Source organism: Coffea eugenioides, unplaced genomic scaffold, assembly GCF_003713205.1.
Source record: "Coffea eugenioides isolate CCC68of unplaced genomic scaffold, Ceug_1.0 ScVebR1_248;HRSCAF=890, whole genome shotgun sequence".
Taxonomy (NCBI): Eukaryota; Viridiplantae; Streptophyta; class Magnoliopsida; order Gentianales; family Rubiaceae; genus Coffea; species Coffea eugenioides.
The window spans coordinates 13620-28524 of record NW_020862981.1 but is presented as its reverse complement, the minus strand read 5'-3'; the positions used below and the strand labels follow the sequence as shown (position 1 = coordinate 28524).

At 34.5% G+C, this 14905-nt stretch overlaps 2 protein-coding genes across 2 annotated transcripts; both read left to right on the top strand.

Moving 5' to 3' along the window:
• Positions 1 to 3107: 3107 nt before the first annotated feature.
• LOC113756795 lies at positions 3108 to 6138 on the top strand. The gene is made up of 4 exons (XM_027300335.1): positions 3108 to 5206; positions 5307 to 5615; positions 5699 to 5802; positions 5882 to 6138. The coding sequence occupies exons 1-4, from the start codon at positions 3108 to 3110 to the stop codon at positions 6136 to 6138; spliced, it is 2769 nt and encodes a 922-aa protein (XP_027156136.1).
• A 3816-nt stretch (positions 6139 to 9954) lies between these two features.
• LOC113756794 lies at positions 9955 to 12389 on the top strand. Its single transcript, XM_027300334.1, has 6 exons — positions 9955 to 10192; positions 10426 to 10688; positions 10775 to 10978; positions 11330 to 11431; positions 11598 to 11786; positions 11985 to 12389. Exons 1-6 carry the CDS (start codon positions 9955 to 9957, stop codon positions 12387 to 12389), a joined length of 1401 nt encoding a protein of 466 aa, XP_027156135.1.
• The last annotated feature ends 2516 nt before the right edge of the window (positions 12390 to 14905 follow it).

The window sequence follows — 14905 nt, the reverse complement described above, 5'->3', positions numbered from 1 at the left end:
CCCTTGATATTCAAACAATACAATAATGATAAGCAGTGAAATTAGGAAGCATACAAATACCAATGAATTGGAAGAAACAATTAAAATAAATTCGATCTCATAGTTGTCTGTAAAACCAAATTCTCAAGTTATCCTTTGACTGGAAAAGGGCTCTAATTGCTCCTGATGCAGATGACCCCAGCAAAAAGATGAAAATTGCAGAAATCACGTTCCGAGAGAGAAACGGAGAGTCGAAGGATAGCTAGAGAAAAAAGAGAATTAGCCAAACCCTACTTCTAATTTGTTCCCTACTTTTATAGCAATAAAAAATAATAGCCAAATTCTGATAGGAAAAGAAATTCTAGAAAAAGGAAAACTAGACTAATAAGTTTCGTAATGTGAGTTGGAAGCTCGCGTCTGAAAAGCAATCTCAAATTGTATCCGATGTTTGAGTACTCTAACTCTTAAAAAAAAAAAATTCACACTTCAAAATCCTGTTAGCATCTCCTTGTTATTCTAACTTGACGAACACCTAACATAAAAACCTATGAATCTGATACTACTTATTGGAATAAAAAAATTTCACACAGCAGAAGCGATTTTTAACACATAAAGAAATATGTGAAAAGAGAAAAATAATTAAATTCAACAAATACTTAAAAATTTTATTAATCAAATCTCAACAATAAGACCAAGCCATAGTTTTTTCTCTAACTCGCGGCAACTAACAAATCTCACTAGGCTCTCAAATTTCTTGGAGCTTCCCCTTCAATCAAACAATGATGCATGCAATGTATAAAGGCATCCTACAGATCACTACAACAAAAATGATCTTTCCTGACATGCCTATAAGGACACTTGCTGGTTTGTGCCACTACAGTAAACATATCATGACACTTATTAATAAATTCAATAATATGTACTATAATTTTTTTATTTTATCATGATATTCAAATAATAATGTGCCTTTAGGCTACCTATGATGACACTCTGGAAACTGTGAGATGAACCAAAAAAAAAAAGTCGACAAAACACCGAAAACGACATCGTTTTATTTTGGCTCCAAAAAACTTGCTGAAGTACTGTGAAGTTTCATTTTGCCGGCAAAAGGACTTGGTGAAAATTTTCTTCTTCTCATCTCTCTCACCTCTCAACATACAAGCTATCTCGGCCAGTCCAGAATGTTGGTAGCAATCGAAGCTATCTCCGCAAACAACCATCTTCATCTTTTCTAACCTCAACTTTAAATCCCTCGGCTAAGACATCTGGAAGGGCAGGCAGGGAGTAAAAGCTGAAGAACGGAGCTCTACATTGGGAAAGCGGGAAGATACTTCAGGTGCGCATATCTTGTTCCAAAATTGAAGTGGTAAACACAATGAAGCTGTTGCCCATAACCTGTTCGATAAAATGTCAATTCCCCCCTGTTTTTCATTTTTTTCTGTGAATCTCTTTTAATGTTAATATTTGAAACTTAGTTGTAATTGAAGCTCTGTTTAGGCTATGAATAGAAATCGACTTGGAAGCTCTTTGATGAAGATCAAAATAGCAATGGGGTGACTGGAATGACCTTTTTGCAAGACAAGTGCAAAAGTTTAAGAAATAGGTTGATGAAAATTAATATTTAAGGACTTAATTAATGGACTTCTTGTTGAACTGCACATTGGTCATAGATGACATAGCACCCTTACGGGTTCTGTTTTTTTTTAGCCTAACAGATAAGAGAAAATTAGGAAGATTATTATTTTTCCTCCTATTCTCACCCTCAACTGAAATTCTCCCTGTGTCTTGGTTCACCTTATTTTCATCCCCCATTGCAACCTAACTTACAAGTTACTATATATCAAGAATAACTGGACAAATCCCAGCTACTAATTTGGCCAAAATGTGGTATACCCAGCTAGCAAAACTAAAGTTTGAAAGATGGATTGAAGGAAATACTCGAAAGATTGAATCAAGAAGAAACTTTTGGAGAAGAATGAAACTTTGGATGCTTTGGAAAGGTAGGGAAAGAGAGGGATTTACAGGGGAAAAGGAGGTGAAGGAGTGCAACTACCCCAACGAACTTTTAATTGTGATGGCGCGTAGGCATTGAATTTGCCAGACAAGAAAATAGCAGGATTTCGTGTAAAACTGTATTGTATTTTTTAGTCTTTTTTCTTTTTTTTTCTTCCCCTATCCATTTTCTTGTCGAACTTCCACCCCTCCCAGTTCAGGATGACATAGCACCCTTACGGGTTCTGTTTTTTTTTTCTCAATTTAGTCCTGTTTCTAGATCAATTAGCTGAACAGTCATAGCAACTTAAAAGAATCCTGGGACCAAAAAAAGATTATGAGTATAAAATAAAAAGCTAGATAGATTCTCTTCTTTCTTTCACATTTCACTGTCTCTCTGTGGTGAATGCTTTTTCTTCATAAATATCTGCTGGTCTAACCGTGTCATAAACCTATGCTTTTTCTGTCAATCATTTTTTTCCAATTACCTATGCCGTAAGTTGCATGCCTTTCTAAAGAGAGGACTTATAAAATTAATCACTACACACCAGAGATCTATGTATACTTTGATGGAAATTTAGTAAGATTCTTGAATTTCACCTTTAGTCTTCACGCTCATGTGTTTGTTTAACCTTTGACATTTCAAATTGAAGTTAGGAATTTTGCGAAGACGCGAGTGTAAGAGTTGGTACGAAGGGCTTTGTTCTGGTATTAGGTAAATAAAATTTCTATCCGCTTGCTTGGAAATTCTATTTTTACAAATTGTTGAGAAATTTTGCATTTTGTTGATTTCCTTTATTTGCTGGGCTGCTTTATTTAGTAGACTGTAAATTCTTGAACTTGAAATTAGGGACTTGTAAGCCATGGCCTAAGTTTAAAAAATTAGGGCGCTTCTTATTCTCAATGATTTTATGGGATTTGTCTAGTTTTCTAAGTACTAATGTGTAGTTGTTGTTTTCATGCTCTTGGAAGCTTGTTGGAGGACATTTATTTATATTCAAAGTATGGATAAAAGTTGGATGGATTTTCCAAGAACAAGTGAAAAGTATGAGGCAGGACTTCAAATGTTTCTAAACTTTGCATTTTCTAGATCAAGTTGTGACGGACTGATTTTGTGTCTTTGCAAAGATTGCGGCATGGGTGTTTGTGTGACTAAAATGGAAGCATATGATCATTTGAAAGTGGTAGGCTTTATCAAGGGTTATAATAATTGGATAGCACATGGAGAACTTTCAAACTACTATGAAGCCACATCTAATTCTGAAAATACATCAATTGGGGTTTCAAATAGGACTAATGACATGCAAGACTTGGTCCATGATGTATTTGGGATACCACATGGAACAAATGAATTGAATAGAGAAGGGGACTTTCCTGTTTTAGAGGCTGAAAAATTTTACAAATTGATTGATGATTCTCAACAGGATTTGTACAGTGGTTGCAAAAATTTCTCGAAGTTGTCTTTCATTATTCGTTTGCTTCACCTAAAATGCCTTGGTAAGATGAGTAACAAGATTTTTAATATGTTTGTTGAACTGTTGAGAGCAGCATTTCCGGAGGCCATGACTAATTTGCCTTCTTCTTACTATGAGGCTGAGAAATTGATGAATACATTGGGGTTGGGTTATCAAAAGATCGATGCATGTCCTAATGATTGTTCTCTTTATTGGGGTAGTGCTGAAAAAAGAACTTCATGCAAAACATGTAACGAGCTTAGGTGGGTTGCTTCAGAAAATGATCCAACTGGTGAAAAAAGAAAAATCCCTCAAAAAGTATTGTGGCATTTCCATTTAAAAGCTAGATTACAAAGACTATTTATGTCTTCTAAAATTGGATCTCAAATGAGATGGCATGAGGAAAAACGTACAAAAGATGGTTGTATGAGACATCCAGCTGATTCTCCAGCTTGGCAAACTTTTGACTATCTACATCCAGAATTTGCTAAGGATTGTCGAAATGTTAGATTGGGGTCGGCATCTGACGGGTTTAATCCATTCAACAACATGAGTTCTACACACAGTACTTGGCTTGTGATTTTAATACCATATAACTTACCTCCGTGGATGTGTATGAAGCAACCGTACTTCATGTTGTCCCTGTTAATACCCGGACCATCCTCTCCTAGGAATAATATTGATGTTTATCTACAGCCTCTAGTTAAAGAATTGACCGAATTATGGGATTTTGGCATTCAAACTTATGATGCATCCCAAAAAGAAAATTTTCAATTGCATGCAGCTCTGTTGTGGACCATTAGTGATTTCCCTGGATATGCAATGTTATCTGGGTGGAACACTAAAGGTGAATATGCTTGTACTGTTTGTCACAAGTTCACTCATGCACGACGGTTGACTCATAGTTTCAAGCATTGCTATATGGGTCATCGTAGATTCTTAGATAGTAAGCATAAATTTAGAAAGCAAGCCCAATTGTTTGATGGCACCGAAAAATATGGAAGGCGACCACCTTTGCAAACTGGGGATATGATTGTGAGTGAATTGGGAGACTTGCAAATTAAATTTGGAAAACTTGTGAAAGGTAATCCGAAGCTGCCTTTTAATTGGAAAAAGAGGAGTATTTTCTTTGAGTTGCCATATTGGAAAGATAATGTCTTAAGACATAATCTTGACTTCATGCACATTGAGAATAATGTTTGTGAAAATATTTGGGGGACATTGCTAGATATTGAGGATAAAGCAAAGGACCATTATAATTCCCGCTGTGATTTGAGAGAAATGGGAATAAGAAAAGAGTTGCATCCCTTTGAGACAGAACCTAGAAAGGTGTACTTACCTCCATCTTCCTTTGCAATGGATAAAAAACAGAAAACTATGTTTTGCAATGTGCTAAAAAAAGTGAAAGTTCCAGATGGTTATGAAGCTAACGTCTCAAGATGCGTTCGAATAAAACCACCAAGAATTTCGGGGCTTAAAAGTCATGATAATCATATCCTAATGCAGCAATTGATGCCTATAGCTTTGAGAAAGACTTTGCCAAAATTAGTGCGCTATCCTTTGATTCGATTGAGTAGATACTTCAGGCAGTTTTGTTCTAAAGTTATTTGTCCTCAAGATGTGGTTCGTTTGGAAAGTGAAATTGCCGTTATACTCTGCGATCTTGAGAAATGCTTTCCACCAACATTCTTCGATGTCATGGTGCATTTAACTATTCATTTGGCAACTGAAGTGAAATTAGGTGGCCCGGTGTATTATCGTTGGATGTATCCTGTAGAGAGGTACTGCTTGTAATTCTAATTATGCCTTAAATGTTTATTACTTTTTTTCTTTCTTTGATTTGTGGAACTAAACAGAGAGTTTGGAATGATGATACTTTAGGTACCTAGGAACATTAAAATCTTATGTTCGAAATAAAAGTAGGCCTGAAGGTTCGATTGCTCAAGGCTACTTGGCAGAAGAATGCATAAACTTTTGCTCGTTGTATCTTGCGGACTATGTTGAGACAAAATTCAATCGTCCAAGCAGAAATGAAGAAGTACATAAGGAAATTGAAGAGGGTTTAGATATATTCTCTGAATCAGGACATCCTTTGGGGAGGGGCAAGCCAACAGTCTTTGATGCTCATATCTTGAGTAAAGCACATCAGTATATTTTATTTAACTGTGAAGCTGTCACACCTTACATAGAGTAAGTTCAACTACAACTTGATGCATTAAAATTTTATTGTAGAATTCAATGTATGATTACAATTTTGACTCGTGTACTTCTAGGCAGCATCGTAGATTGATAGACGAAGGGCATCCTCAAGTTCCACAGCATCTAAAAGAGCGATTGCACAGCGAAAATTTTGCTTGTTGGTTTGCTGAACATGTAAGTAAAATTCTGAATATTAAGTACAATTTGAATTATAGGACTTCAAATATAGTTTCATCATTTTTTTTTTTTTTTGTTAGAACTTCCTCAAAATGTTTCGGTGTTGAGAGACTTGAGGTTCCTTGCTAAAGGTCCAGATGTTGTTGGAATCCAACATGACAAGTACGTTGTTAATGGATTTCGGTTTCACACCAACGAAGTTGAGAAGAAAAGAAAAACGCAGAATAGTGGTGTTACAGTCAATGCAACAACATCCAGTTTTGCAAGTATAAGGGATCAAAATCCAGTTTTGAGTGAACTAGTTTACTTCGGCGTCTTGAAAATGTTGTTGAATTAATTTACGGAGGTCGTCGGGTGGTGTTATTCGAATGTGATTGGATATCAAATGGTTCGAGAATGAAACAAGATGTTGATGGGTTTACTGTAGTCAATTTTGCAAATGTGAGGCCTCATGTTGAGCCATTTATACTCGCTTCACAAGCATCACAGGTTTTTTATATGGAAGATCCAACTGATAAGGATTGGCAAGTTGTTATCTCTACCACTGCAAGAGGTGGATATAACATGGGCACAACCATGGATGTTGAGACATATTTGCAAAGTGATGTTGGCAATCCTGTTGTTGAGAATGAAAATGAGGAAATTAGTTGGGTTCGTGATGATGGACTTGGGATTGAAGTTGATTTGTCCCAATATAATCTGATTTAGTATCTTTTATAGTTGCTAAGCTTGCTGGCCCTATTGTTATATGTTTCAATTGCTAAGGCTCTACTACTGGCTGCAATTACTTGCCTACATTTCGTTGGTCTGAAATTACTTGAAGCTTGTGAGTTTTGGTTCGTTTGATTATTATATACAGCAACTAAATTTGAAGGGACAAATATGGTTTCAAATTTACGGAATTGCAGATCATGGTGTTTATTCAAGCACATGCCCTTACACCATACATGGTCTCAATTGAAATGTTAGAACATATCCTGCATACCATTATTTGCATAGAATTGCAAATGTTTTCTAATTTAGACGGTGAATCATTGCATGTTTGTATCTCCCTGAACATTGGAAACTTAAAACTCATCTCCTCCATAATTTGTTAATTGGAAGTTTAACTTTGGGAATTAAATCAGAAACCATAATTTGGAATCGGATTTACTTGAGATTCATTTAGCTAAAATTAGTAGGAACGGAAAATTGATCTCCATCATCACTTCTGGCCAAGATTATGTAGAAATTGAGTGTGAAGTTCCTTGAAATCGAAAATTGCAGGTATACTGTAATTATGCTTCTCAAAAAGGCAATAATTCCTACTATAAAATTTCCAATGTAACCTTATTCCTTTGGGAGTTTTTCACCTCATGCTCTCTAACTACCTTTGTGTTATGGGAAATTGCTATCCATCAAATCCACTTTCAAGTTTGATTATGATTCGTTAAATGTTTTAACAAAATTATTTTATTATTTTTTATAATTACAATAATCATTTCTTTGTTTTGTTTTTTAAACTTTTAAGTGTAAGATATAATGCAATTTTTGCAAATCAATTCAGACCAAACATCCAATTTTTTTTTTCCAATCACCCCTCTCTAATTTTTGATCAATAGAAATAATTTGAAACTTTAATCTGTAAATTTCTTGAATAATTTTTTAATACAATGGTTGAACGGCAATTGCTTTGGAATTGAAAACATTGAATATTCTAAGTGTTTAATTGCTTCTAATTAATGCAAAGTTACACGGCAATTGCTTTGGAATTGAAAACATTGAATATTCTAAGTGTTTAATATAAAATTTATAATATAATATAATATAATATAAAATTTATAAACTCCATTACCGAATTCGAACCAAATTCGAAATATATGAATTCGACAACCCAAATTCTAGTTTAATTGCTTCTAATTAACACAAAGTTGAACGGCAATTGCTTTGGAATTGAAAACATTGAATATTCTAAGTGTTTAATTGCTTCTAATTAACGCAAAGTTACACGGCAATTGCTTTGGAATTGAAAACATTGAATATTCTAAGTGTTTAATATAAAATTTATTATATAATATAATATTATATAATATAAAATTTATAAACTCCATTACCGAATTCGAACCAAATTCGAAATATATGAATTCGGACAACCCGAATTCTAGTTTAATTGCTTCTAATTAACACAAAGTTGAACGGCAATTGCTTTGGAATTGAAAACATTGAATATTCTAAGTGTTTAATTGCTTCTAATTAACGCAAAGTTACACGGCAATTGCAGTGAAATGTTCAAATTTAAGATCTTCTAAGTGTTTAATAGCTTATAATAAACACAAAGTTGAACGACAATTGCTTTGGAATTGAAAATATTGAATATATATATGTTCAATCAATTCTAATCCTAACATTTATCAGTGGAAAGTTCATGTATTCACAAGTTTATTTTTATGTTCCATAAACTAATTCGATCCTTCTAACGGCTTGTTAGACTACAAGCCGTACATAATTGCTAGTAGCATAAAATAAATTGGGTACCGAAAACATTTTGATTAAATTCATGTTTTTTGTTAGCTTCACAAAATTTTTAATTTAAGATATTTTTAGTTGTTACACTATATTGTGTATAGCTTTAACAAAATTTTTACTTGTTATATAGCTTTAACAAAATTTTAAGTTGTTATTTTTGTAGTTGTTATATTATATTGTATATAGCTGTAATAACATTTTTAGTTGTTATGTAGCTTTAACAAAATCTTGCCCAAACACATAAAAATTAGCGCGGCAAATTGAAAAATTCAAGAGGCTTGACTAATTTACTTTGGCGTCATTAGTACCGCCTTTATTTCAGACATCTTCTCCCTCTCTCGTTGTCCCTTCCCTTTGCCCTCTCTCTCTGTTTCAAGCTCGCACCACCAATTTGGATAAACCCGTCCATGAACTCGAACCCATTTAGGTAACTTTGTTGAGCTTGCACCATGAAAATCCCTAATTCGGCTGTTGCATTGGCTTGGTGGCAAGGAATGAGAAATTAGGGCTTCAAAGCTTGGGTGAAAGCTGAAGTTCAGATCTTTAAGCTTGGGGAAACTAAGAAGTTAGGGATTCAAGCCATAGTTTGAGGTAATTTCAGTATTTTGTGTCTAATTTTGCATTGCATGGTAGACATCTGTCTAATTTAGGTTGTTCGATTCCCATTTCTGACAACCTCCTTCTTCGTTTCTGAGAAGCACATTTCTAGTTGCATAGGTCGAAAGCCTGGTAGAAATGCTATCTGTTCTTCTTTCTTGTCAGATTAGGACAATGTGGCTTGTGAGAGCTGTCGAATGCGACATAGTGTTGTGTATTGTCAGTTGCTTTCTGTTACAACTTTAAAGAGTAAATTTCCAAAGTTTTTTTCCTCATGAATCCTGGACTTCTAAATTGTTGGTGCTGATTGTTTATGAGGAAATTTGTAGTCACAAATGAAAATGATAGCTTTGGATTCTAGTATGATTGTTGAAAATTGTAAGTGTCTTTGCTAGTACTTGGTAGATATTGGGTTCTAAAATGCCTATTATGTTAGTTTTGTTTTTCACCAGCAAATGATTGTGTGCTGGACTGCTTGATTTGAGCAAGTAGGGGGTTTCCCCATGAATGATGGACTTCTTTTGGTTCTGCTCTGTTTTTACTTTCCATGGGAACTTTTTAGTAACCTCTCAAATGGAACTACATGACCTGAGCAGACCTTGTGACGTGAGAACATTTTGTTGATAGAGATGATAGTATTAGGATTTTGAGAATTGATTTGTGGGTTTCGTCAAATTTACCCAACTGTAATCTTCAAGTTCTTAAAGCTGTTTTCAAGTTCTGATTTATAAGCAAAAAGGTTTTTCAAATATAATTAGAAGCAAACTGCCCGAGTTTGATATACAATAGATTCAATAATATTCGTTGCAACTCAAAATTAGTTCAATAAAAGTATGCTTGAGCTCGGCTTGCAGTGTACGCTGTAGTCAAGATAACTTGTTCATTAATTTTAGTTTGTATACTTTATCCATTATCCCAGATTGATGCACTGCTATAGGTAGAGTGTCTGCTTCAATAAAGGCTACACATTTACATTTGTCCCTTTCTTCCCCCAAAAAAATATATATATGGTGGTGGACCTGGTATCAAATAAATGGTGAATTATGCAGGTATGGCCCGTGGAGGTCGAAAATGTAAGCGCACTGCCAATGGATTGAGAGATGAACCAATTGAGCAACCTCCCTCATGTCATGAAACAAGGCAGCAGCCTCCACTTGGAACAAGCCATGAAAATGTAATTGAACAAGTTCAAGGAGAAGCTGCTCGGGCACCTCAATCTCCAATCCAGAATTCTACATTGGGAATAATGCATGAATCAGGTGACCAAGTTACTCAACAAGCTGATGGAGGTTCACAGTCGCATGAGCAGTGCCAGAACTCTCCAATTCAACAATCTCCACTTGGAACAAGGCACGTACCAACTGAAAAAAAATCCAAATCAGGATTCTCAAGGTCAACATTCCAATGACACCACCTTCATGTCATGCAACTCGGACGATGCAGGTATTACTAACTGTTTGAACCAATTCCAGAAGTGCATTTTTTATGTTCATAACTTGCACCCTTTTCTTATTTAATACAGGAAAAGAAACTACAAATGATTCAAGTGAAGTACATCAGAAAACCCGAGGCCCTACATTTATGAAAGAAATTTGGGGTCGGCCTAAGGACTTTCCACGGATTGAGATTAAACTCGATGACAATGGGATCCCAATAAGTGAGAAAACCTCTTTTTCTGAATTCTTGGGCAGTTTGGCTAGGAATGGTATGTATTGTCCAATAGATGTTGAAAGTTGGCTTAAGATGCCAAGGAAACTTAAAATGGACATGTTAGAAGTGATAAAGGTAATGGTAGCTTTTGTATTATGTATGCTTTCTACAAAAATTACTGTGAAGTTATGTTGATTTTCTAGTTCCTAACTACGTTTCAGGAAAGGTTTGCTTTGCCTATGGGACTAGAAGCTTGGACCTTAAGATCTATTGGCAAAAAATGGAGAAGCTGGAAGGCAGATTTAAAGGCTACATATTTTGATCCTGCCGTGCCAAATGCTGAAGCTCGGTTTCAAAAGGACATAAGGGTACGGGAAGAGCAATGGATCAAACTTTGGGCTTATTGGAAAAGTAAAGAAGCAAAGGTACAAATCAACTACAACATTCTTCATAAAGTTGTGTTTATTCAATGCTGTAATCTTGGTTTTGATTTTGAAATTTAGAAACTAAGTGAGAGGAACAAGAAAGCTAGAGGGGAGAAGAAGATGAACCACACAACTGGAAAAAAGTCATTTGCCCATCTTCGAAAACACTTGGTGATATCTCATCCTTTTTTTAGTTGCTAATTTTTTTTACTCGTACATGTTTCATTATGTTAACTTGTTTTTTAATTATATGCTAAATGCTAAAACTATAATTAAAAAAATATGTTAACTTGTTTTTTAATTATATGCTAAATGCTAAAACTATAATTAAAAAAATTCAATTTCTTATAGGCCAAACAGTTGGGAAGACCTCCTACTAGAGTAGAAATATTCAATAAGTTTTATACCCATGCCGATGGAACTCCATCAAGTACCATAGTTGCTGAGAATTCGGTAAGGATCCGAGAACACAAGCCTATAAATTCTACCATTGTTTTCAGACAGGCTTTTGCAATAACAAGTGTTTTCCTTTATTATGTAGGAAAAAATGAATGAGCTGAAAAATCAGCTTCCATCGGAGTCGCAAGATCCAGTTGGTCGCAATGACATATTTGCCTAGGTGGTTGGGCAAGACAAACATGGTCATGTTCGCTTGTTTAGTGACGGTGTGAATCCAACGGACTTATGGGAAGACATTACTAGTCGTAACACATGTTACCATATAAGTGTTCAACAACAGTCAACATTGGTCCGTTTGGAGGAAAGGCTTCAGCGACAAGATGATGAAATAGCCAGTTTGAAGAAAATGGTTTTAGTTCAACATGGAAGGGGCTCTCCAATTGACAGCCCGAGACATCCTTCATCATCATCTAACAATGTGTCAAGCCAAACTCCATCGTGAGCCACGCGATCTATTCGAGTAAGTATTTACAACTTTTAAACTTTCACATTTGTAAACTGTAATTTGGCATGAGTTTGATTCTTGTACTTGTTGGATCTTTACTAGGTAGGGAATATGGTTTCACTAAAAAGTTTGTTTGACCCAACAAAAATCGTGGCAAAGGGATATTTACGGAGTCTGAATCCATTGGATGAGGTCGGCGGACAAGCTCTTGGGCCAAATTGGTGTGAAATACAGATACAAGTTGCAATGAGTCTACGTGAGCAATTGATTAGACCGTATGATTTGCAACAAACAATTCAAGATGCACTTGGTGCACCAATTTCTTGGCCTTGTCATTTGGTGAGATATGCACTTAAATACATTGTAGATTTCTGGAATTTTAGTTCTAGCTATGATGATCTAATGATCGCCTTGGTCTTTGTGTACAGGTGGAAACAGCTGAAGAATGATGGGGACTTCATGGTTATGACTGAGGACTCTCAACAAAATGGAAAGTTTGGAAGCTAATTCTACTTCTTTCAACTTGTTAGGGATGAGAGTCTTTTAGTTTGTGCACAAGAAAGTCTTTCAAGTTATTGTAAATGACAATCTTTTGGTACTGGTTTGGGATTTTAGTACTTGCTTTTAGCACTTGTTTGCGATTTTAATACTTGTTATCGACTTTTAATTCAATGAAATATATTTGAGTATTGACTTCTTCTTTTAAATTGCTCTATGCATTCTGCTCTTTGGGATAATTTTACAAGTCCCTTGGGATTCTGGTTGATGGAATGTACAGCAGGAAGGACTAATTGCAGGTTGCTTCCATATAAAAAAAAATAGAGAAAAAACTCCTGGCAATTAAAAGTGTCAGTATAGCTTAGCTTCGAAAACACTAATGACAAATGGCCATGTTGTCCAAAGCAGTGTATATTCACATGGCTGCGTGACCTTAAAGCCATATATTAAGACAACTGAAGATGCCTTCATAAATAGAATACCTACTGATCCGCTACTGATGTTCTAATGCTATAAGAACACTTTCGATTATCACAAAAAATAGTTTTTGTTGGCAGAAGGAATGCTATAGCAGCATGGTTTTCCTGACACATTTGAATGCTGCTAAAGATTTGAAGCTATCCCCACATTGGAAGGGACAACACTCGCCCTAAGTGTGAGGATAGATAAAGTATCAGGTTAGATTATTTAAACTGACACCTTTAAATGCCGCTAAAGACCATTTTTGTTGTAGTGAGACTCAAATTATAAAGAAAAGGAAACTCGCTAAACCAATTATCACTAGGACTAGACTTACCAAGACTTGACTATTCAACCCACTAGGACATATAAAAGAAACCAATAAGTGTAAGGACTCTAATCGACCAAAAAAAAAAGTAAACTCCTTGAAGATTTAGGGTGCATTTGATGATGTTTGAAAATTGAAATCTGAAATATGAATTTGTTAAATTATTAAATTGTTAAGTACTAAATTTGATGTATTTGAGTGTTTATCATATTAAATGATAGGTGAATAGTTTTTCACTTATTTTTCAAAGCAAGTTTTTTTAAAAAAATTTAGTGCCACTTAATTAATTTGAATGTTCTATTTTTTATTATTAAATACATTTGAACATGTTAAGATCTAAACCTATTAATTTTAAGTGTTGAATTGAATTATCAAACAAAGCTTTAATCTAGTAACGCCAAAACAAGAAACTAAAATAATTAGGATATAAAATAGCTTAGTTTGATTTTCATCATGGCCTCTCTATTGTCATTACTTCCAATACTATCAATGATGTATAAATGATGTATCAATGATGAATCTCCATGAATAATTCGATTGATGTATAAATGATGCAAACACTAACTTGCAAATGACTCTAAGTTTCATCTTCACACAAGGTATTGTATGGAACTCGTACTTGTCAAATAATTTCTTGGCATCATCTCCTTTGTTGAAAAACTCAAATATGTTCACGCACTCTTCATCAAATATTCCATAATTTAATTTTTCCATCACCAAAAAAATTTTCTAAAAGCACAAAATCATAATTATTAGCACCAAAATTTCTAGCATAACTATACTTTCGTTTTGATTGGTTCATGCCATCAATCCAACTAATTAAAGTAGAGATACAACTTTCACTTAATCTCACAACTTCATAATTGGTATTAACCAACTTCATTAATTAATTTTTCTCCTTAAATAATTTATCAATAGCAAAAATCAACAATTTCTGTCTCACCAATGTCTTCAATGACCTCTTCAATTCCACCAATGACTTCATTTCATCTTTGTGCGCATCCATAATTTATGCAATTTTTTTTATCTGCCTCATTCAAAAATTCTTGTTAATAATTGCACCAAACAATGCATGCAACCTAGAATCATTAACTAATTCAAAATTTTCATAAATTTCTCTATCTTCTTTTTTATAGTGTAAATTACAGGGTTCGAATTTGGAATCTCTCACTTACAATCCCTCCCCCGAACCACCCAACCCATCCCTCTATTTACTTCCAAATTTCTCCATTATCTGTATACCAGTCTTAATCAAAATCTACTTTCCATGTATTACCAAATTTTGAAACATAACCATAATAAGGATCCATATCTATCACAAAGTCCAAAATATCTTGCTAAAAGATATGAGGCACATGAGAATAACAAATAAGCTTTTTGAAAAGCATCTCAAAAATTGATTTTCTCACAATTTGAAAAAAAAAATAATTCTATCTTCTTTTTCTTTCTTTTTTTGTCATCTAATTTGCACGATATCATAAATAGTCTGTCCTAAATCGCATTAGTAAAGATATCTTTACATTGGTTATCTCCGACATATGTGACCAGAACAATATCTAATATAAGTTGTCATCACACCAAATTTTTCGTCAGTAACCAATCTATACACAATGGATAAATAGGATCAAATGCCAACTAACCTATTTGACGAAAGTATTCATCAGTAATATATCTCGGTTAATTTTTTGGACTCCACAAATTGTAACCAGTTCAACTTCAACGACAAACTTAAGTTTGT